At 38.4% G+C, this 25,051-nt stretch overlaps 1 protein-coding gene across 6 annotated transcripts in view; it reads right to left on the bottom strand.

Annotated features, from left to right (window-relative positions):
* The window catches only part of MAST4 (microtubule associated serine/threonine kinase family member 4), a 294,272-nt gene that overhangs the window by 171,625 nt on the left and 97,596 nt on the right, over positions 1-25,051 (bottom strand). For 3 of the 6 annotated variants that reach the window (XM_035309515.1, XM_035309516.1, XM_035309517.1), the window contains exon 4: positions 1,863-1,937. The exons of 2 other annotated variants lie outside the window; for them this stretch is intronic. In XM_035309515.1, the coding sequence (XP_035165406.1) occupies positions 1,863-1,937 (75 nt within the window). Of the gene's footprint in view, positions 1-1,862; positions 1,938-23,299; positions 23,404-25,051 lie in introns of those variants that run through there. One more of the 6 variants, XM_035309520.1, reaches the window with a different exon arrangement.

The raw sequence follows: 25,051 nt of genomic DNA, 5'->3' as shown, positions 1-25,051 counted from the left end.
GGTTCTTGGGGCTGTGGAGTTCAGGGAAGCTTTCTTCCTCGAGACTAAGAGGACAGGACAGAGAGTCAAAACAGAACCACTGGGAATGTTGACAGTCTTGTTGCCTTTCTACAACTCCTTACTTCTGGAACTATTTTCAGTGTTGACTCTCAGTCCTGTCCTCTTAGTCTCGATGAAGAAAGCTTCCCTGAACTCCACAGCCCCAAGAACCATCAATGCCTTGTGGGACCAAGCATGAAAAGAGGCTGCCTCGAGGGCACCACAGCAGATACATCTGCAGAGGTGTACAGTTAGCAAGTTTACTGTTTTGTAGGGCTTGGAGGCAAGCTATGTTCCTTCCGTGTGCTAAAGCATCTTCAAAGCAGACAGTCATTCAAAGGCTGCTGACAATGTTTGCAGGTAGAGAGGTGTGGGATGACTTGCTGTGTGCTAAGAGTTCCCCCCTTGGATGTTGGGCTGGAATCCAGAAGCAGTGAGCTGCCAATGGACTTGCTCCCAGTGCATCAGGATATCCTCCCAGCAGCCAAGACACAAAGCTAATACAGCTTATGTCCGCAGGACAGCACCCTGGTATGCATTTTTCCTTCCTTTGGCTTTCCACAAAGAGGGAATTACCTGAAGTGATTCCAGTTTATATTAATGCACACAGAAACGGTCTTGTCAAGAGACAGTATAGAGGTAGTAAAAAATAATACCTGCTCTTAAGCAAACTACTTAAAGAAATAAATACTTCACCCACTTTTGCATCTGTAACCCCAGAACTGCCTTTTCCTAGCCCCTCAAAAGGTTCTGATGATGTTGTACTTAGGACTGACAATGTTCTTACAGTCCAAAATGAATAAATAATACTTAAAATTGCCATCAGTAGAAGTCAACACAACTAAAACTTAGTGAGTCAACACACTTAACAACAGAAAGACTCAGTCTGACAACAGTGATTTGAGTCACAATTTAGAAAGCAAGATAAGACAACTTGCGTCCATGTATGATGCAATTCATTATTTTTTTTTCTTAGAACCATGGTTCAGAATTCTTTCAAGACCAGGACTACCACCACTGATCTATTTCAATCTGTATCAAAGGTTTACAAAAATATTACCATCAATTTTTGCACATATCTTTTGCACATAGCAAAGTAGAGAATGGGATTTTGTGAGAATGGTACTAACAGATACATGGCTTAATTTTTGCTCGAATCTAACAAAAAGTAGCAAAAAACAGATACAGCTGAACAGCTACAGATGTTCTGAAATATACACTATAACACAGTTTATTAGTCTAGATATTAAAAGCTCTGTAATAACAATACCTTCACTGAGTATCTCAAACTTTTTTGCATACTGTTAACAAAAAAGACCTCTAAAAAGGTGGGCCAGTCTTATGAACCTAACCGGTACTGCTATTATATATGCTAATATCAGCTTTTGATGCCAAAGTCTTTTTTTTCTCTGAAAGTTCCTATCAGAGCTTGATAATAGAATACTTGATTATTTTTCATACCCTGCCAATATTTTAATCAATGTAAGCCTTTTGTTTAAGACAGAAAAAAGAACTGACAAGTTGAAGAAAACAGGTATCATGGAAAATAAAACCAAACCAGAACAGTTCATACAGTTTCTGTTTCAGTTTGCAGATACATCTAAAAATTTATCCCAATGTTTTAAAGTACAAGAGTTTCACACCAATAGGAATCTCATCGGTGCTGAAATTCACCTTTAGAGACAGAATGATCATATCACTTGCAGACAAGTAATAATTGTATCTCCTATCAAGCATACATAAGGTTTTCTCTTTAAGTAACAAATATTCTGCTGACATAATATTCCACTTCTTAAAAACGGTCCTTCAATGAAAGCACTCACTTTTGAAGCCGCTGGTTCCACTAGTCTCTGACGGTGACGTGTTGAGCTGAAATGACTCTTCTGAGGCGCCCCTTCCTGACAGCGAATGGAGAAAGGAGAGGGAGAAGAACAGAGAAAAGGGAGGGAAATGGATCGTGGAGGGGATGGAATGGAGGATGTCGGAGAAGGGAGAGGGAGAGTATTTAACTGAACTGCATTTTCACTAACTCTGTAAAAGCTTTATGAAATCAAATTTCAATAGTTTCACCATACAAATATCAAAGAAAATGAACCTTTTGGTAGAAGTAGCCTCATACGGCTTTTATGTATGTATTACTCATATGCATTTAATACTGTGTACTTTAAATAAGCATATATACAAGCCTGCTTCATTTCTAGATAAACGCATTGAGATTTAAAAAGATTGATTTTGCTCTTCTCGTGTATTTACATTATCTTACATTTTCTGTATCCATGTAAGAAGTTGCACACAAAAGAATCCAACTCATCAGCCATCTTGCCCAGATGGATCTATACTGTAACCCAAAGGCCAGCACCTCTTCTAATGAAATACAGCTTCTAAGACTTCCATTCTCCACACAGAGCTTCAACAATCAACAACTACATTATGTTTTAGAGATTTGTACCTAGCAGAGATTAGTACCTTTTCCTGAGAAAACTTGAGAAGTAAGAGATTCACCCATGGAAGCGATAGTCATTTCCTCTTTCAGAGAAATCTGAAAGAGCATTCCACAGAAAAATACAGAAGCACAACAGTCTTTGCACGTGCAAAATTATTTAGGATAATACCTTGCTGCAGCCAGGCTGAAAATTACATGGATTTGCTGGAGTTGCAAAAATAAGACGGCTTCTTAGACTTTAAACAGAGAACCAAATGGTGCACTGTTTGTTCTTGTTACTTCATTTGGTTCTCCCCCTTCAGTGATCAAAATACATATCAAATAGCCTCTAGAATAGGGAACCTGTTTGTCCCTAACCTTTTCCTACATGGAGCTGCTTGTCTTTCAGAAAAATAAAAAATGTATCAACCCAATGCATACTCAAACTGCTTAAATACACATAAAAATTGAAACTAGAAACTTCCTACAATAAAAGGAAAAAGCACCATAGATTTTATTTATTTTGCTGGTCTTCCAGTCCATCACACTTTCAGTACATCAGATTATTAGAGAGACTTTGCATCTTTTTCACATTCACGTTTTCCCCTTTACTGAAATTATCATCTTGATATTTTTCAGACATTAAGAAGCCATATCAAAGACATGCTCCTCTAACACAAGTAAGAAATATTCTACATTACTTTATTAGAATGAACAGCTTTCCTGGAAAATACTTATATTTATCCCTACATCTTGACAGACCAAATACTTACTGCCAGATAAACAGTTCTGCGATGTTTTAATCATCTAAAACAAGAGCACTTACTCCGTTCGCTTTCAAAGTTAAGTAAATTTCTAAGTTAATTTTCTCTACAAATTCTACCGAATACGGTAACTGAATTTTCAGCAAGTAATTTGTCACAAACAGACTGAAGATTAAGCATCTACTTTGTCATTTCTAGAAACTTTAAGGCAACCACAAAATTTAACTTGCTCTTTAACTTTATAAATACTACTTTTATCAAAAATAAACACATACTACTGTTTCAAATTTCAGCCTAAATAAAAATCATTATCTGAAATTACCAAACTTCCAGCATTATAAAATATTTACATAAAATATGAAATATTATAAAGTATTGTAATATGCAAAAAAGTATAAAATGCCTAGCAACTTCAATAATCTGCTGCTTCATGATCATCACCATTGCTGAAATTCAACTGGTGGTTTCATTTCTTTCCGACAACAGGAAAAAAGGCCAATCACCACCACTTAGAGGCTTTGTAAAAAGAAGCAGGTTCCTGGAAAAATCTATAGAACGCAATGAACTATGAATAGAACAAACTACCTCCAGAAGACACTTTTTCACATGAATAAACAGCTATATCTAGGAGGCAAAAAGGGAAAAAGAACACTGCAAGCAACTAAGCGAAGGAGCAAGAACACAGTAGTGAAACAGAGTCCCTTTGCCTCTGTCAGAGTGCTGGCCAAGAGGGCTGCCAGTCAAAATATACTTTTATTTTTCGGAGTTCAGACTCTAAAACTCATTCCTATTCACTCAGGAAACCATTAGCTGGAGTTCCTAATGATGTACTAATAGAAGCGCATGAGTACTACTGGTTTTGCTGAACAATAGTATGGAAATTTAACTCAAGAAAAGAACATAAGACAGATACTGATGGAGCAGTACTGAACTGCATGCTTAGGGTCTGACTGGAACTATTACTGTGTCTTTGGCAATAACCATGAAGAGCTTCTTAATAATTCTTACTGTGAATAGCTTTACCCGTCTTGTACCAACAGAGCTGTGGGAATTAATCACTAATACTTCATCCTACCTGCTTACTTACACTTAAATGGCTTCCTGGAATCAACAGTACAAAATTATACTCAATCAGTCAAATGCTCTGATACAGTCCCTTGAGGAAGGGCTAAGTCATTAAAAAGAAAAAAAATCATTAACTTCTCTAGTGAATAAGTGCATCCAGAAGAAGTTTCATAGAGAACAACCACAGTTCCGCAAGCTAATTCAGCACATGGTAGACTAGGCACACAACTCTGTTGACTTCAACATACATAACCAAGCACTTCCCAACTCAGGCTCTTCACTGCAATTAGACTGTGAACACTGTTTCCTTGCTTCCACTTAAGAGCCCATTCTCTCTAAAGCTAAATTCAGATGCACACATTGCACTTTGGAGTCCTTAAAATTTTAAATTTTAAAATACCTTTCTACAAAAGCTGTTAATGAAAAGTGATTACCTGTATTTACGTAGATGCATAGAAATTACAGTCAGCACATGACGCAGAATATTCTGTCACTGAGTTAATTGATCACTTCTTCCAAACTTCTTCCAGATTTTTTACTGAGAGGTGGTTGCGCACTGGAACAGGCTCCCCAGTGAAGTAGTCACTGCACCAAGCCTGTATGAGTTTAAGAAATGTTTGGACTGTGCACTAAGTCACATGGTCTAAACTTTTGGGTAGACCTGTGCGGTGCCTGGAGTTGGACTTGATGATCCTTATGGGTCCCTTCCAACTTGGAATATTCTATAATTCTATGAAACTACAAACCCCGTTAAATATATCAGCACGGGTTGAACAAAAATTAAAGTGACTGATTATGAATGTTTACTCGTACAGAATGTAGAATAACAGAAATCTTGAACATACTTGTTTATATTTCTGACCACAAAAGACTTTATCAAAGTACAGAACTGATCATCATTTATATGTGCTATATTTGCCAGCAACACTTTTCTACAGTAGTGCAGAAGTATGATTAAGACAAGAAATGATGTTGTAAGCAGTCTCTTTAAGTCTTGGGAGGAAGGTAGAACTCTATCAACAATATTAAAATATGTCAGAACAATTAACAGTGATGGAATAACTGGAAGTGTTTTTTTCCAGTGGCATAAAAATCTTAAGAACTTATACTTTAACAACTACTTATAATTTAACAGGTGATAACAAGATAAACAAACACTTCTACACACAACTGTTTTTCCTGGAGTTCAGTGAGAGCGTTTTCTACTAACATACAAATTAAAAATAAAAAGTAGTGTAGGAAGAAGTCTCAAAACCCTAAGGTTGTCTGAGAAATTGTGCCAACTAGTCAAAAACAAATTAAATCTTAGGTTTGCCCATATTTGTATATAAAATATTTGCCTATAACATTTTTAAACTAGTTTTAGAATAATGTCTATGAGCAAAGCACACAAAATCAGAGGAGGTGGTTTTTTTTTTTTGGTTCTGTGCTCTCTTCACCACTTTTTAAGTACATACTGAGAAAAGTGAAGCTACAATTACTGCAGAACATGAGCACTCTTATCGAAATTGGGGAAAAAAGTCAAAAGGTATTTACCCAGTGATGTCCATACCCCACAGAGCACAATAGCTGATGATTTTTCCAGGATATGAGAGATACTAGCTCAAAATCCTCTACTTGCTTAATACTCAGGAGACAGAAGATTTACATTTTGTTTCTTCACCAAGGTATTTTAAATACTGTCTCAATCTCTCTATAGACATTCCAGTTTGTACAGCCACTCATTGTAGTTGTGAGCACAAATACTTCAGTCTGCTGTTTAAAGTATGCCTCTGATGGGGAACAGATAAGGGTCAAGTGCCTGCTCCAAATCAGGATGAAAATTCATGACTGTTTCTCTTTCTTTCTCACTTTCAAAGCCAGTATACAAAATCCTTCTAAGAGTCTTCTCTTTAAAAATAAAAAATAAAAAAATAAAAAAAAAAATCAGAACATTTTTACAAATGCAAGATAGACCTGTTTGTATTTCTGAAAAGATATCCAGTAGGTTAATTGAAAATGCAGTTCAACTTGGCAAGTATTTCTGTTGATCTCAAGATTCTGCTTTTCCCAAAATAATTTTTATCCCTCCTTAACAAAAAGCCTTCTACTGTCAGTAAGACACCATGCAAACCTAGCTCTAACTCAAGAAGATCTGGTGAAAACAGTCAAAGATTATACATACCACAGGAAGGTTATGTCATATTAGCCAATAAATGATAGCAAGCAGTGCAAAGTAACTCAAATTAATAGAGTCAGCATTACAGAAAAAGTTAAACATCTGGTTACAATTGCAGAAAGGTTTGCCAATGGTGAAAGACTAGAGAGGAGACGAGTCTGGAGACAGAGAACTGTTCTAGAGTACTGATAGCGCTATAGGTTCCAAGTATGTATTTCAGATGCTACAATATTCACACTAGGGCTTATTAAGAAATTTCAAAAAGGAAAAAGCTTGCAAAAGATAAATATCTGCTCCACCCTAGCCCCTTACTAACAGTATTCTTTTGAACAGTTACAAACAAACTGGTAGTATTTCAGAGGAAAGCAATACCATTTTCACAGATAGATTTATAATGAATATTCTTTGTCCTCTGCCTCAATGTAAATAGGGTTAGCAATACAATGGGAAAGTTTTCTCACCATTTTTAAAGCATTATTTGTCCTTCCATTACATAGTATTCTAAAGCCAGGGGGAAAAAAGGTACTAAAATGTAGCAACTGCCATAAAAAGAAAAAAGCAACAAATAATTTTGCTTTCAACATTGTTAGTCCCATCCAGAGAAAAATTAAAACTTGAAAAAGTTTTCTATTTTTTTTAATATGAAACCATTTTATGTAAAAGAATAAGCACACGTATAGTGTGCATGTAGTACCCAAAAATTCGATTCACAGCAAATATAATTTGTTAGCTTTTAACCTTTCCCTGACATCCGATAAGAAAGTAGGAGAAACTCCTTAGAATACAATCAATCAAAAGAGCAAAGTATTTGTGAACACAGAAGACAAAATGACTTATGTTTTTAGGTAAAATTCCAAAAAAAAAAAAATCTTTTTAAAGGTTTAAAGAGCATCTCCCAAAAGAAGAAGTGATAAGGTAACCTAGCCGTAGTATTTCCTGCTAATTTTATTCAGTTGCCCAAGTAATTTAGTGGAGCATTATCACAGACAAGATCTTTGTAGTGCATCAATGCCCCCTGAAGCAGGGAAAAAAAAAAAAAAAAAAAAGAAGAAGTACAATCATGCCACTAGCTAGCAAGAGTAGTAATCTTCAGAGGCCCTACCTTCCCTCTTATTACATTATATTACATTAACCCATGTAACATGAGATCCTGTACCAAACTGGGAAGCTGGGAATTCTTCTGTTACTGGCATTTTATTTTTCCTTCCTGCCTCTCCTTCAGAATGTACTTCAGGAACAGTCCAGAGCTTTGACAAAAAGACATTTTACACCAGGAAAAATCCCATTATAACATAGATGCCATTTCATAAGCATAAAAGTAGAACTAAATCAATGTGATTATTCCTATGACAAAGGAATGAATCTTCAGACTATTAAAATGCATATGTGGGCTGTGCCTTTAATGATACCAGGAATGCTAAAACCATACAAGATTCTAAATCAGAATATATTCTAACAGCTCATTTTTTTAGCACAAAATAATCAGATGGGTAGACTTGATGCAATACTGTCTTGTTACAATGTTAACAGTCTGACAGATAAGTGACACACTGCTAGATTGCAGAGTAGTTTTGATACTACCAGGTAGTGAAACTCAAGACAAATTCCAGATTCATTATCCCCTGTGCAAAAGAACATGGGATACCTCCTTTTTTATTTTTAAATCATAAATACATTCCACCCACTTTTCTGCTGCTCATCAGTACCAGCAGCTTGGACAAGGAATGAGTTATGGTGCCAGTCGTGCCATGAGTCCCCACCAAGAAGACTTTAGCAGTAACCAGATTCAGGAGCTCCTATCCACAGCTCTCCCGTTAGCTCATTCCTACCCTGAAGACAGAGCTCACTGCTCCCCATACCAAACCTGTACAATTATTTGTAGTTCTATCCTGTAAAACAGGACGCTGAAGCAATCCAGGTTAAACACAGCTCAAACAGAGTCAGAAGGGTCATACCTGCTCCCAGGGTCAGCCAGTTTGATAAGGTGACAGAATTCTTATGCCATAGATAGTATGGCATAAGAACTAGTGAGTTCTTATGCCATACTGCTGCTAAAGTTCTTTATGACAAAATTGTCAGCAAATTCAAGTAAGGATGAATGTTTGCCACTGGGACTTAACATATGGACAGAGATAACTTGAAGGTACAATAGAGATCAGCAATTGTTAACAGAAGTTGCCAGGACAGTGCATGCAAGAAACAAAACTGGAATTAAAGATAAGAAAAAAGATGAGAGTAGAGAGCAAACAGAATGCAATTCTTTTACTATGGAAGAATTCAATGCATTTCTCATTACATCGTAACCTTACACCCCCCTGGTATTACACTCCAGCTGATAAAAAATTCTTTATTCACACATCAGCTATATGTACTGCTCCAGACAGGGCTGTCTAATAAGGGCAGACAAACCACAGAAAAAGAAAAAGCTAGGATCAGGGTCAGTGTCCCAGAGGTAAAACTACCTTTCATTTTAAAAGGAAAAAAAAGAAAACCTGCACACTGAAAATGCAATGCATTCAGAGAAACTTTACAGTTATTACCAGCAAAGCACATACTGTGGATCCTCACAGGGTCAATGTCCTTTCCAGAGGAACAGGTCAGCTGCAATTGATCAGTTAACATGAAGCAACAGCCAGAAAACTACCTCTTCGCAAAGGCCGGCATGATTCATGTCACCAAGTGCAAATGGAGGAGAAATGGCAGCATCCTAAGTAATCCCTATTCAAGGGAAGGTATTTTAGGTAGATGGCATGCAGCAAACTGGTCAGGAAGCAGAAAGTGTCAGAGACTTATTTCATGTTCTAGGTTTGTGGTCGGAGAAATAACCTTGTAGAAAACAGAAGTCTCCAAGGAAAAAACAATAGAGATAAGGGGCAGCACCAGGTATTGATTACACTATATAGTTTAATTCTGAAGGCACAGAAGCTAGAAGGCAGTAGAAGGAGAAAATATGATTTTGGCTGCATAGGGTGGTGAGCCAATTCAGCTACCTACAGGCCCTAGAGCCACTACCAAAGCAGTTTCCATGTAAGAGCAGTTAACATTGATAGCCAAGTAATCAGAGACATCAAGAGCATCTGATTTCTGTGTCAGAGGCACGTACTCTTACCTGAAGAGATTTCTACCTTCAGATAGAAGTGGCAACTGTCCTCTTTTTTCACTCTGTTTTTATTAGCTGCCAGGCCAAGCTCAGAAGCAACAGCGGCAGCATTCTATATGGGGAGGTGAATATACCAACCAACACCACAACTGGTACCTGACAGATTTGCAGATAGCTAGCACTGAAGACAAAATTCACAGCAATAACTCCATCTGCACCATGCTGGACAATGTTGGCAGGTCTATTTCAATGTTTTTGTTATTGTCATATTCATCCCCATTCTTCAAGGGAACCTCCTCCAAACCATGATCTTCAAATGTGCTTTCAAGACACATCTGCACCCTAGATTTAAGTCTGTGACACCCCAGATTCTATGCCCTTCAGCGTCCTACACTCCAGCGTGAGCACCTCTACAGTTACATCTAGCAAAATCCATAGCACAGCAAAGGCTCCCAGCCAAGGCCTACTGTCAACTGTTAAGACCATACCCTTCAATATCTTTTATGCGCCACGATCTACCTCTTGCACTAGGTGTAGTTATTCCACTCAGTTATCTAACCAGATGTGCTCAGAGTACTGAGTCAGTCAGACACCATAGCACTAAGCTGCAGTCAGGATAATACACTGCTGTATGCCTGCATCTGAAGTCTTAATTTCAAAGCACAGGTCAAGCCTCAACTCCCTTCCCTGCATCACATAAACATGTTAAAGGCACTCCTCACAAGAGCAGATTAGGAAACGCTGGCTAAATTAGTTCACTGAAACTAATGTTTTTCTTCCCCATATCAAAGTAGAACTGATGACTCTGATAACTGTAAAGGTCAGATCACATCAAGGTGATTAAAATTTTTTATTTCTATATATGTACAAAGCAAAAATATTAAGATATAAAAAACTTCATAGATGCACTGAACTGGGCAGTAAGGCAGAGATGTGAAACAAGCAGCTTATTCTTGAAGATTTTCACATATGCAGGAAGCCATGGCACACCGTGTCCACAGCTAGGAGATTACTCTGGAAGTTTCAGACTCAGTCCTTTCACTGTCCTTCTCCACGATCCACACTTCCCCAAAGCAAACAGCACCAACAAACCAAACAAGCAAAAAAAAAAAAAGCCACACAATGGTGGAACACATAAACACAGCACTTGATCAGTACGTTCAGCTGATTCCTAGTAACTTCATGATACACAAAAAGCAGGATTCGCACCCAATGGCTTGATACCTTTAAGTAACAATGCAAGACAAATGAGTGAAATGTTAAGTCACCTTCTACAAGGAAAACAAGTAGAGCAGCTGCAAGATCAGCTGATCAGTAATCAACTGAACTCAGAATTACACTCCTTTTACAAACGGATCTAAAGCTGTAGCTAATATCAGTGCTTAATGAGGCTTTACGTAAATTTAATTAAGTACAATATATCTTTCATTTTCAGAAAAATCATGCTGAAATGAATCAGTAAGAACTGCTATAGTGTTACAAAAATATAACAGGACAGCTTGTATCAGATACATAGCATTTTTAATCAAATGTATAATTGTAAAATTAAAGTTTGTTTCAAGCATGTAAGAGCTTTTGCTACATAATTGCCATATTAATTTCTGCTAAATTAACCAGCAATTTCATTAAATCAGCAAGATGTCTGTACTGTTAATGTGTGTTTAATTAATAATAAACATTGAAGGGAAATTCTAGCCACTATAAAAAAAAAGACAGTATCTTTAAACACTTTTTGTCCCCCCCCCCCCCCCAGTTTACATGATAGAAAGCTTCAAAAAGCTACACTCAGAAGGGTATTAATGAAGATGGTAAACATAGAAAGCAGTAAATTGGAAAATCCATCTCCACTACACTGTAATGTTAACATCCCTTGTCAATAGCAGGCAGAATTTTAAATTCTGGAAAGCTTTACTATGTGCACAGATGTAAACGTAAGAAAACAAGAACACAAACTTTGAAATTATGGAAGCCACCATTTACTACCTGCATCATTTCTTCTAAAGCACTGTTACATTACCAGTTCTACTCTATTACACTGAAATCGTTATCTGAAGGGTAATCACAATGTTGTTTCTATTCAGATTGCTGAGCTAATGCAGCTAAAAGTGAAGCTGTATTTTATCCTGAAGCACATAACAAAACTGTCAGCTAACTGCCAGCTGAAGAACAAAATGGGATGTGTGTGTATGGCCACAAAAGCCACCAAGGGAAGGCAATCCAGCTAGGAGAGAAAGGCAAGCCCCATCTGACATTAACAACATGCCACCCAAGCACACAGTCTACTGAGGAGCACATCCGACACACCAACCCTTTGGCATGGCACACAGGGCTCCAGTCTTGCTGCTGACAACAGCTCCAAATACAGCACCCTAGGAGTAGCATCTCGGGGTCCAGCACCAGAGGTTTCACTTCGAGCTTCAAAATGATGACAATGCAACTCGAGCACATACTGATACTGCGGGTGGCCTCAGTGTTCTTTGTAAAGGGACTTTACAAAGAAATCAAAGACAGATGTGAAATCTTAACATCATTTCACAAAGTTAGGCTGCACACTCTGCAGTAACACAGAATTTTTGACTTTTCCCTTAAAAATCAAGCTTAAGAGGAAATCCTTTCTTTTTGGTATACTAAGGCAATGCTGATTTTATTTTCCTAAGATGAGTGAGCACCCACCAAGACCATCCCTCCTTCTCCTTCTCTGTTTAGTTAGTCAACAGAAAGTCAACATATTGCACAATTTTCCTTATATTGGTTACCTACTGAACAAATCTTTGAATGCTGCCAAGACTACTTCTGTCAGATACATTTTTGACAAAAAAGGATGGTAATTAGGTAGGGTCTCTCCAGGCATTACATAGCCTTTTCATGCTTTTTCATACATACCACCTTTCTCCTTGCTATTTCAAATTCTTGAACTGTATTGGAAGATACAACTTTGCCACCTCTGTATTATGTGATAGCTGGCATGAAACAAATGGCCTGATCTAAGGTCATGAGATCTTGGTTTTGAGACAATCAGGAAATTCAAGGTGACCAGTAGCCTTGCAGTCTTGAACAAATCACTTAATTCCCTGTGCTTCAAACTGCCAAAGAAAAGGAAATTCTATTCCCATTTTAATGATAACAAGACACCAGAAAGGAGTAGAACAAAGATCTTGGGAGACGCAAAAGGTTAATTTGTTCTGAGTTTTCAGTGTTGTGGCTGCAGATCGGTTAATCAATTTTTCACTATTACAAAAAAGGGAAAAAAGAGTATTGCCTTTACAGGCATTCAGACTGTTTTTCCCCATAACTTCAGGCATTAAAATAATTTAGTCCTACATATGCAGAAAGAGTTCGCTAGAATATGCAAGGAAGAAGGGAAACTGCATATAATTTTAGCACTGACTGTTTCAAAAACTTGTATGAAACAAGAAGGAAGAAAATGGTATTTATTTAATTTCAAAAAAAAAAGGGATAGCAACTAATAATTTTAAATGAAATGACACTGATAACACACCAATACTTAAAAGATATAAAGTTTTGAAAATAAAATTATTCAAAGTGATGTGCAGTAATGTGACAGATTGATGACAAAACTGAAGGGATTAATTTAGGCAGAGCCAAACTACTCTAGCAGAGGTTCAGAAGCTTTGAACTTTACATTCTGATGATACAGTGTAAAATAAGAATGTATGCAAGCCTCTCACTAGTGTGAGAGGTAATAAAAATGCAGCATCTCCTCTCATCCTAGTCTCTATGAATTTACCAAAGTACTGTGGATTACAGAAGTAAGTGATTTGAAAATAGACTGAGGTCTTCAGACAACAGGCAATACACTGTGGCAACTGTGGAGGCAAGACCACATGACAAATTCTATCACAGTTCTTCCCTTTCAGTTTTTGATTCAGGCAAGTGTGAAATGTTTTTTATTTTATTTTATTTTTAACTAATAATTTCTTGCTGATCTCTAATGTCTTCAATTTAGATCTTCAGTGTAATATTTAGGCTCTGTGCCAAGCTCTACATGCTCATCAGGAAAACTCTTTCAAGAGAGCCATCTCACAGCACAGCAAGCACATAATAAGAAAGATTCTATCAAAACACAGAATTTAGAAAAACAGAAGTAATGTGCCATCAGTTATTTGACAAAAACCTCACACTGATATTCTGGGCAATCCTTACAGCCAAGGCCAGAAATCAAACCAATAAAAAAGAGTATTTTACAATTCTAGCTTTCATTACAAACAGTAATACAAACAAAAACACCACACCTTTGAAAGCTATCTGCCAAGGAGAACTGAAATCAGAGGCTAGGACTGTATCCTGCATCAATTAATCCATCCAGCAACATAAACTACTGGCAAATAAAGTAACTCATCTGAGGTAACTTGTTGCACCCCATCCTTGCAGCATGACCACAGAAGTTTAACAATTAAGAAGTTAATTTGTGTAACAAATGCACAGCTAACAGTTTTGTTCAAACTGCTTGGCAGTCTAATCCATTAGTCTGCCGGATGCTCTCCCATTAGCACTGCTAGTTATGGCACTGCCCTCATCTCCTGGACTACATCCTGTTGAACACAAATAATCATTACAGTATTTCTTTGAACAAAGAACATTGGGGTATTTTGAAGGAGAAAAAGGAAAGAATGAATATCTGACAGGATTCTCATTGATTACTGCATTTCCTCAGTGACGCTAGAGAGAACACACATGAAAAAAATAGGCATTTTAAACAGTATCTTTTTCTAGAATAGCCCTTTGGCAGAAACACATCGATGTAGAAGCGTTTGAAATTTCTCCCTGCATCTTGTTAGAGCTTAAAGACAAGAGCATGTGCTTCACATACCTATAAGCCTAACCAGCTTCACTGGTTTGGCACCAGAAGAGCTTAGTATTGATCTGTCAGATAGACTCTACATCAGAGAGAAACAATACTGAAATAATTGAGGGTGTCTTTAGGGGGAAACAGACGATCAAAAAATACACACTACTGTGGTTTGCAGTAGTGCTAAAAAATTAACTGGAATGTTCCACTCTCACTGCTGAAATAAAGCAAGGGGCATAAGGTGCTTCAGAAACCATTACAAAAACATTGATCCTAAACACACGAATAAAAACATGGAAACAGAAGGGGAGAAAATACAATGCATTCACAATGTATGTGGTTGTTTTGTCACAAATTTTATTTAAAAAAAATCCCAAAATACTTCATAAAAAAAAGAGACACCAAGATCATTTCTTCCACAATCTTATCATAGATGCTGAAAAATACACAAGCCTTCATCTGTAGTCTCAGTAAGAACCTATAGAGAAGGTGTATAAACAAAAGCCAAAAGCCAAATAGCAGAACAAGAAAGTTGGCAGTACTGGCAGTGCAAAAGGCAGGCAGCATAAACAAACCAAAATACAAAGACTCAAGAAAGAAACCTGTGGTGAAAGATGAAGATCTATGCAGGGTCCTAAGAGAAAAGACAAGAAAGTTACACAAGAGCTATTTGAGAAAGTAAGTTCAGAAATGCAACACATATGAGTCAACACACAATCAGTTTTCACCAGCTTAGCAGGCGCACTCTCTCATGCTGAAGTTACTAACTTCAGAGGAACAGGGGCAAGCACAACAAGGTTCTTGCGGCCATCCTGTAAATAACCTGGTTAGTTACATTTCTTACCATTGGCGTAAAGCAAAGCATACAAATGCAGTAACATCCCCTACCTAGTGATAACAACGTACAGGCTTTATTTCCAATCTCCTCTGCTGCCAACCCCAGGAAAAATATAGGTTCTGATCACTTTGCCCTGGGAATCCTGAATTGCATTTTACAGGCAAAAAAAAAACTATTCAAGAAAAAAGTGATGAAATAAGAAAATGCTAGTCAACTTCGTGCCCAAGTGTCAGAAGCTATTCATCATCGTCAACAGTCAAGACATACAGTCTAACAACACACAATACTTGATTACCCCATCTACATCAAACTAGTATCATCCTTTTATGTTCAGACACAAACATGCACAACTGTGGCTTCAAGAAGCAAAAAAGGAAACAGCACATGAACTAATGAAGAATCACAGTACCATAAAATATAGGTTTTACCTGGGGTCATAAGCATTTTGGTGTTCCTAATTTTTCACATATATATATATACACACACATACATACATTTATATATATTACTCCTTCCTTTTGTGCAGTTCTCTACATTTACTAAAATCTTGAGAAAAAAATGAAGTAATTTAAAACTAGGAAACTGTGCTCACAAGGGCCAATGGATTCCAAAAATCAATTTTCCACTCATAACCCAAATTTTCCAGCTGTGCCTGTGAGTGTTGTATTTAGAAAACATAAGAGAATAGGGATTATTTTCAGGTTCTTCTTCACGTAAGTCTGACTGCTAGATTCCCTAATGTACCTACAGAACTTGTGAACAACTAGCTTTTTTAGAACAACTCAAATGGTATCCTCCTCCTTTTGGCATAATTTAAAGCAGAAGGAGAAAACATTAAAAAAAACTATCAAAGATTAAAAAAAAAATCTCAAAACAGCAGTAAATGCAAACACATACTCTATATTTTTTTTTTTTTTTTTTTATTACCACGTCTCCCTTATTTTTCACCTCAGAAGAAAAAGTTGCACTGTGGGACAGCAGGAGAAACTTCAATAGTTGAAATGCATCTTCAGATATGTTTCTGTTTTTTATATATACACACACACATTTCTGATATAGCATCCTTTACCTGTACATAACACCAAGACTATTCAACTGCACAAAAAATACCTACGCTTAAGTTCTAGTTTTCAAGGGCTAAAAGACTATCAAAAGAATTGTATTGTGACGTTCAACTCTAGAACAACATATTATTAGACTGTAGTGCATTGTATAAACTAGGTATTTTGTGTACTCACTAGTTTCCATAGAGCTGAAAATAAAAACCAGGAAAACACACATTGTTTGGAAACAGGAATGGTTACCCCATATTTTAACTAAGGTCACTTATTACTTTTTGTAAGATTATGGGTTTGATCACTTTAGCATTTTACAGAACTTGATTGTTTGATATTTTTCCTTTATAGCATACGTACAAGGATTAATTTTTGGTACACTGCTACTAAATTGGATCTCTTTCTGATAGGAATGATTAAAAATTCTTTCAGAATTTTCAACACACCTGTTCCCTTGCTTTGACAGAGTCTTGAAGTTTGGTGGGGGAGGATACCCACATGCCATCTAAGCATTATTTAATATCCCTGTGAAAACAAAGCCAGCTTTATATACAAAACTAAGGAATTTCAAAAAGAATAACCTACTCTAAATGTAATTTGCTCTGTAGACACTAGTTCTGTAGGAGCTCGGTACCTAACACCTCTGAAGAGCACATCCGTTCTCAAAGGAGCAGACACTGAGTACAGCTATCCTTTCTAGCACTAATCACAGTTGCTATATGCCACCATGGAGTGCTAAATTTAAGAACTAAAGTCAATGGAGACTTAAATGGAGAGGTGGGGGAACAAAGGAGCAACAGGAGCACAAGAGCAGAAGCTGAGAACTAAGAACTGAACAACATTGAAAGGTCATGAGCTGTTGATAGGAAAAGCTGTTGTTCTGATTTACTAGTCTTATAGGATGTAAAGATAAGATGGTGGAGGAAGTCAACGCTATTTTCAAGTGGACAAAGTGAAGCCAAGAAAAGAAAATTAAAAGCAACTATCAAATTGCAGTTTTGAGTATTCTGCTTTGTGATCGTCACAATTGTTTATGTGTTTTTATGTAATTTTAACATTCAGATGGGCAACTGGCACTGCTTTAAGCAAAAAGTTGCTTCAATCTATTGGGGAAAGGAATTAACAGCATGTCAAAGTCTGTGAACAATTCTGATATCCACAATTCAAATGGAAAGCTTAAAACTTAAAATAAACATAGTGCATCAACAGGTAAAAACAAATATGAGAAATTATCATATCAAACATGACACCAAGTGGCATCACAGACAAAATTTTAATGGGAAACTACACTAAAATTAAGCATCTCACAAAGAATTTCAAAAAGACAACATGGAAAATTACTGGTTTCATTAGTTGTGACAGTGAGTTAAAAAGTTTGTTAAAATGATCTGTCAATCTAAGAACTAACCACAGAATTGGAAAAAAAAAGTTTTAATATGTTCCTATCCTTCATGCAGATACTATTCCCATTATTACTAAAGTTGCTGGGAAAAAAACAGACAAACAAAACAAAACACTACAGATTTTGGGGGTAAGCTAAGTGACTCAGAAGAAGGGGCTAACTAGTGCACAGAGGACCCCCAAACTGGTTTCCTTTATGACCCATAGAACACGACTAAGCTCAGTTCAAATCATTACGGATTCCGCTTCATAGCTCACTGAAGTATTTTACATGAAGGAACATTAAGTTTTTACTTTGCATTCCAAACATAACACAAAACAGTCAGTCAGCTTTGTGACACACTGTAAACATTATCAAGAAATGTTACTGCAATTATCAAAAGGCATTAGAGAGAAGTGTGATATGGGCTGCAGACACCAAGCTGGCCTCGTGCCAATTATTTTAGCTCCAAATACTAGCAGCTTTATTTATTTTAAACCCTGAAATAAAGTGACCACAATACTAACAGAAGGAAAGACAGTAGAAAGACAGAGAACCTTTCACAGCTCAAAGAATAGCAAAATATGTCTGACACAAGGCCTTTTAGAAGACCTGACAAACATGTAACAATGCATGAATGCCTGGAAAATAGAGGTAAATAAACTGATCAAGAGATTGTACACTCTTTTGGACCCACAAAAGTGACAGCTAATGAGGAAAGGAAAAGCGTTCTTTACACCAGTCTCCTCTCTCAGAAGGTTGGTCTTTGCTTTCTAACAGCAACTACCACCACCTACCAGTGTTTAAGCAAATAAAATACCTACTCCAACCTGTACACATCACCAAAATAGACCTAAGATACCCTGCTTTCTATAAATCTACCTGCAATAACTTAAAAATAAAGATGGCTCTACCAGGGGAAAAATAATAATTTACCAATATAGCAAAAAAAAAAAAAAAAACAGTATATATCTGTGATTACAGCAACGCTCATGCAAACACCACATAAAACAAAGAAGTGTAACAATTTAGGTTGTTCTGATCATTACTTTGCAGAGTAGCAACCCCTCAGTAAGCAGTGTTAGACAGGACTGGATAGAAACAAAAAGCGGAGGATGAATGCAGAGTGCAGTCACAAAGGCTATTCCCACACAACACCAGAAGACATCCAACCTGCCTTCCCCTCAACTAATCTGAATCTATGTGAAAATGCAAATTGAAAAGGTGGGGGGGGGGGGGGGGATCTCCTTGTTTGCTTTTGTTTTGTTGTTTGTTTTCAGTCTTTCACCCCTCTTGCACATGCTCACCCAGAGGCAGAGCTGGTGAATCAGATCTCGTTCTCAACTACACAACTCCTCACATCTCCTCACATCTATAGCAGGATAAAGAACACGCACATTGCATCAAAATCAGTAAAAAATATGAAGAATCTTTCCAGAATCTCATCTATAATAATTTTATGTTGCAGACTGAAGAGAAAGAGCAGAAATTCTTCATTTTATCACCATTTTTTCCTCAGCTGACTACCCCATGAACACATTCCCTATCATGAACAGCATTCAAGAGGCAGTTACAGTCTGATATTTCCTTTCTTCTCTTCCAGAGCACAGCTTACCAGCTGACCCTTCTTCACATCATCTTTCAATATTTCAGTCAGAAAGAATTATTTTCATGAAGCCTCCTAAATCCAGAAAATCACATCTGTTTAGGAGCCACAGAGAAGGCCATTTTTCCTAAGAAATCATTACCCTTCTGTTTGATTTATCAGAACGTATTTTTAGGAGAGCCAATAAGCAAGAACCTGGAGAAAACCTTTAAGGTTTTACTTTTTGCAAAGGTCTAGGCACTATGTACAGTATTGCGAAGTGTCTATAAAAGACAACTATTTTCCTGTTTCAGAGATGGAGAAAAGGAATAGTCAAGGCCACAGTCACTGTGCTCCTTGCCATGTTTTCCAGAAAGAATGTGGAATTCACATAAATTGACTCACCAGTTCCACAAAAATAGCAACTCTGCATTTATACCACGTTTTCATTCACACTGCCTGTTTCCATCTCTACCGCAATGACTCTGAATGTAAGGATGGAATTCATTTCAACTCACCCACCCAAAAAATCAGTGCATGAAGTAGAGTATTAGAAGATTTACAAATTGAATTTTTCCATGTCATTTACAATATTAACTATGCAAACTTTATGCAATACAACCGTCCCAAATTGAAAGAAGCCTGCAAAAAGTTTCCAGCATTTACAGAAAAAAAATATATAGCTGTAGACAATAAAACAAATAAATGCAGTGTTTTCTTTGATATTTGAGAGGTTTCACATATAGCTTGTATGTTTGCTGCTGGTCAATTTCTCTAAAAATCTAACAAAAAAAGCTCATGTTACTACCTCAAGATTTACAAAACACTGCTTACCAGCCACTTAGAAGCTAAACTGAAATTAGCAAAAGGAAAAGGGAAGGCTTTAAGCACTCAACTCATCTGTTCAACAAAGTGAAATCTTCATCACCTCTAGAAATGTGACTGAAGCCGCATCTGGCAGTAAGACTTCTCCCACACTCCCACATCCCTCTCACCAAAGAAAGGAACTGCATGTTACCTGTAGCCACCATCATAGGGCCTTGAAGCTGTTGTTTAAGGCAATCTGAAACATACTGCTTCAGATCAACACCTACCAAAAAAAACTCATGGAAGAAAGCAGAAATAATCTTTTAGGAGGACGTAATCAATATCTGTGATGCAGTATATGCAAGTATATAGCTTTTTTTTTTTAAAAAAAGAGATGCTTATTTCAATTCATGCAAAATTATATTTAACATTTCAGAAGTTGAAGATCAATTTCCTCCTGGCTTTTCTTTCAAATAAAGTTTGTTTGTTTTTCTTTTCTTTCTTCCTGTAGTTAAAGCTTAAGAAGCCATTACCTAGAATCTGCTCACTGTAAAGGAATACATACTACATATCTCTGCATTCAGAAGATTTTGTTTTTCTATGAACATAACCAAAACAAGTAACTATACATAAAAGAAAGATGTTCTAGTAAAATGAAATAGGTATATGTACTCAGGATGTAGCAAATGAAGGGCTCAGTTTCTTTATTAGAAGCCTAAACACCACAAAAACCTTACACATATCAACACAAAACAAGATTTACCCAGGTTTACATATTTACTTACAGCGTACATTTTGAGGCTCAACTCAAGCCGCTTCCTGGCTTTTTTTAAACACAGCATGATGGTACATGGCATCAAACACAACTACATCAAGTTCCCATCTAAAAGGAAACGGTTCATGTGTCCTGTAAACCAAGCTTTGAAGCAAACCATGCACAAACAGAAAAAGAAGCAGTTGTACGAATTCAGCTTTTAAGTATGTACTGTTTCTCACTATATGGCTAGATTATATTAAAAAAACACTTTGGAGAACTCAGAGTTTACATGTACCTTCAACTAAGCAAGCACACAGCTTTTAAGCTGATTTATCTGCTTCAGCAATTCTACCTCTAACCTTTAGAAGTGTCAGAGTCTAACAGTAAAGTCAGCTGACCACAACTACTTCTGAATCCAGAAGCCTTTTTTTAAATCCTATTCTGAATATTCTTGACTGCTTTAAAGGAAAGTGTCAGTACCATACTAAAAGAAGTGGCAAAAGACACAAGGGATACTTCCACAGAACACTACAATGGCAGAAGATTCAACTTTTTTTTTCTTTTAAACAGTAAGAACACACACTACTACTACTATAAAGTAATGAATTAATTACTTTGGCTTGTACTATAAAGAAGGGCAAATGTCAGTCAAGAATTCAACTCAGGGACTTCATCTAATCAGTATTTACTAAGAAGAATTAAACTGAGACTACATTCTGTACCGTGTCATATGATCTGCTTTCCAGCTTGGAAATCCATCATACTAGTCTCTAGGCTAACTGAACGAACAGATGAAGGTGAGAAAAAGAAGAACTGAAGAGGAGTGAGAGGACAATAGGAAAACTGATTCAGTGAAAGGACTAGTAGATGAAATTTGAGTGTAAATAGGATCTCTCCCTTGCCATCTTTTTCTAGATGACAGCATGTCAACTTGGACACTTTTGACAACCGGTTATTTTTTTCTACCCTAGAACCAGACTCTAATGACAACCATGAGGTACACATCTTTAAAAGATTATTACTGCATGCAGTGTATGTGTGAATGGGGTCTTTCTGGTACTCCAATTATCATGATAGAGCTTTAAATACTATTAAATGAAGAGCTGGCTAAGCATGTGCAAGAGTAAGCAAAGGGTTCTGTTAAATATTCATGGTATTCATTCAAAATTACTTGATTAAAGTTACAGAAGAGAAAAACAAAAAAAAATCAACTCAACAGCAGCGTTTGCAGAACTCAACAATAGGCTTTCACATCAAGGTTTTTGTGTCACCCCTTAAGCAGTACAGATTGCTGTTCAATTCTTGTCAAAAGGCAGAAATCCGGTTTACACTACTCAATGGATTAAACAAGGTTTAGGAGAAGGAAATCCGGTATCACTAAGATCTACCTCGCAAAACTTTTAAATCCTTTTAAAAGCTATCAGAGAGTCCCAACCTGCAGCTGAGAGTCCCCTTTCCACTGCACAATCAACTAAGAGTAAGGATTTAGGATCTGAAGGAGTAAAGACTCAAACTGTTTTTTGTTTTTTTTAAATTAAAAAAAAGTTATTCACTCTCCACAGAGAAACGCTGTCACACGAGAAGTTAAAGAAAAGCTAACAGATTCTAGTAGCACTAAGAGGGCCCCGAGTCCCAGCAGATGTGCCTACGCTACCTAACACGGTGGTCTACGGATTTCACTCAGCACCCCTCTGACAAATCTGATCGGTATGGAGTTGAGAACACTGATCAGGAAGGGCTGATTTCCGAGGAGCGCGCAACTTTGCGAGCCCAGTGCGCTCCGAGCGCTCTGCGCCAGTTCACACTGCTTGGGAACAGCGATCCCAAACGCAGGGAGGCTTCCCTTCTCTCCCTCCTCCCATTGAAACGCTGCGGATGTGAAGGAAAACAAAAGAGAGGAAGTGCATTCATCGCCCGGAGTGACTCGAGCGAAGGGGCTCGCGAAACAATGGGCGAGGGCGATGGAGTTTGGGGCGGTGCGGCAGGGCGAGCGGCCGGGCGGCGGCTCGGGGCCGCGGGATGCCGGCACAGCACGGCCCGACCCGCTCGGCTCCGCTCCGGGCAGCCCGCCTCCTTTTCTCTTCTCCACTTTTTCGACTCGACGCCGGCGGAAAAATAAATAAATTAATTAAATAAATAAAAAGTCACTCACGGAGGGCGACGGCGGGCGGCGAACCGTTATGTGCCGGTATTTTTTTTTATTTTTTAAACCAAGTCTGACACAGAAGGGCCGGCAATCCGAAATCAGTGAAAAAAAATAAATAAATAAAATAAGCTATCCCTGCCCCCCTCCTCCTTCTCCCCCTGCCCTCCGTCCCGTCCCGTCACCGCCTCCCCGCTGCCCCCGTCCCCAGCCCTTCCCCTCACGGAGCCCCAACGGCCGTAACGGCTCGCAGCCCCGCTCCGCTTCGCACCCACAGGTGTGCGCCGAGCCCCCCCCAGCCCCGCCCCGCCCCGCTCCGCTCCGCCGCGGCAGGTGCGGGCAAGTTGCGGCCCGGGCCGCCGCCGCCGCCCCTACCTGCAGCCCCCGGCGCCGCAGGAGGCCCGGCTCGTCCATGGCGCCGCTCCGCCGCCCGGCCGCGCCGGACTGCCCCGAGCCCCTCGCGCCGCTCCGCATCCCCGCAGCGCCCGGCCGCTGACATCACGGCGGCGCCCATTGGCCGCGCCCGGTCACGTGGGCCCGCCGAGGTGTGCAGCCCGGCAACTTCGGGCGGGCCCGGCCCCGCAACCGGCCAGCGCGAGCCGCCTGAATACAATACAATACCACACAATACAATTAAATTAAATTAAATTAAACCCGCCGCCGCCCTCCGGGACCGGCCACAGGACACAGGGCTGCCCGCCCCACGGCCGGGTGCCGAGCCGGGCTAAACAAACCGTTGGCTTGGGGTTTTTCCTCACAGGGTGAGCCGTGGTGTCTACAGCTGACTGGGCTATGTCGTTACCGACATCCCCCAGAATTAAAGATTTAAGAACCCGGTACCTGATTTACAAGAGAAGGTCTTGTCCAACACTAAACACCCAGAGAAAGATCCCCATAAACACGTCTACACGTTTTCCAGCTGGGAATCCTCACCTGGTCTCACTTAAAAAATTAGGGAGCCTACACACCGCAAGGTTCAAAGGCAGAGCATGCTCCTCTCCTTACAAAACCAAAAGCACAAAAACTTAAGTCAGACTGCCAGAAGCTGTAAACAAACTAAAGCTGAACACAGAAATGACTTCAGTACCCACACCGCAAACATTCAGCAAATGGCAACGATTCCATTCCAGCTTCTCTCTTCATGTAATTGCACTTACTACTTCAAAAACCGAGGGGTTACTTTACCTAAAACTAGCATCTCAATTAGATAATTTTAACGAATTTTTCAGTCAGAAGTCTAATTCTGTGGAAGACACCACCACGCAGCAGCAGAATCCGTCTGTAGGAATATCCTTGTTTTACTTCAAGCACACAGGTGCACCTGCAGATAACCAGTTCCAATATACACGCATTCTCTTTCCGCTTCAAACCCCTTCTAGAGAGCAGCAAGCGGGGACAAGGCGAAAAGTACATTTCTTACTAAAGGATATGAATAGAGATTAAAATCAAGGTTAGTATTCACCTATTAACAGTTTAAGATGAGGATTATGACAATCGCATCCTTAAATCTAGTAAGAAAAAAATATATTGATTTCCTGTCAGATTGCATCACTTTGAGAAGCAGTCCATGTACATTTCACAGTAGTAAAACCTGCTAGGGGCAAAAACATTTGGAACAAAAATGAAGGATTGCTGAAAGGATAACATATTAAATATACACCGTATATGAAGAACTGAGAAAAAAAAAAAAAAAAAGGCTGCTGCATTTGCCCTTCCCAACTTTGCTTCATATGGTTGAAATGCATTGTTATTTTACACTTATAAGCACTGAGAAAATTTGAGCATTCTTAATAAACTACATTTCTCTGAGATCTCCAACTATGTTAAGAAAAAAAGTCAATTTTTATCAGTTGGTCACATCAACTGCAAGTGTTTCTCCTTCCCTGTTTCTCCACGTCTCCAGCTCAAGGTGTAGCTGTAACGTCATGTCAATGGCTCAAACTTACCCATTACCGATTTCAGTTGCAAGATAAGAGCTGTACTTGAGCTGATAAAGAAGGCAGAAGCTCCTACTGACCAAAACTCCAGTTCCACAAGAGGGAGACAAGACAACAAAAAACACTGCTAGACACAGATTTGTAGGCCAAAAGAGAGAGTGGCATGACCATCAAGTCTGACCTTCTTTGT

Source organism: Oxyura jamaicensis, chromosome Z (assembly GCF_011077185.1).
Source record: "Oxyura jamaicensis isolate SHBP4307 breed ruddy duck chromosome Z, BPBGC_Ojam_1.0, whole genome shotgun sequence".
In the NCBI taxonomy this organism is placed as follows: Eukaryota; Metazoa; Chordata; class Aves; order Anseriformes; family Anatidae; genus Oxyura; species Oxyura jamaicensis.
The sequence above is the reverse complement of the archived record's forward strand: the minus strand, read 5'-3'. Positions and strand labels throughout refer to the sequence as shown.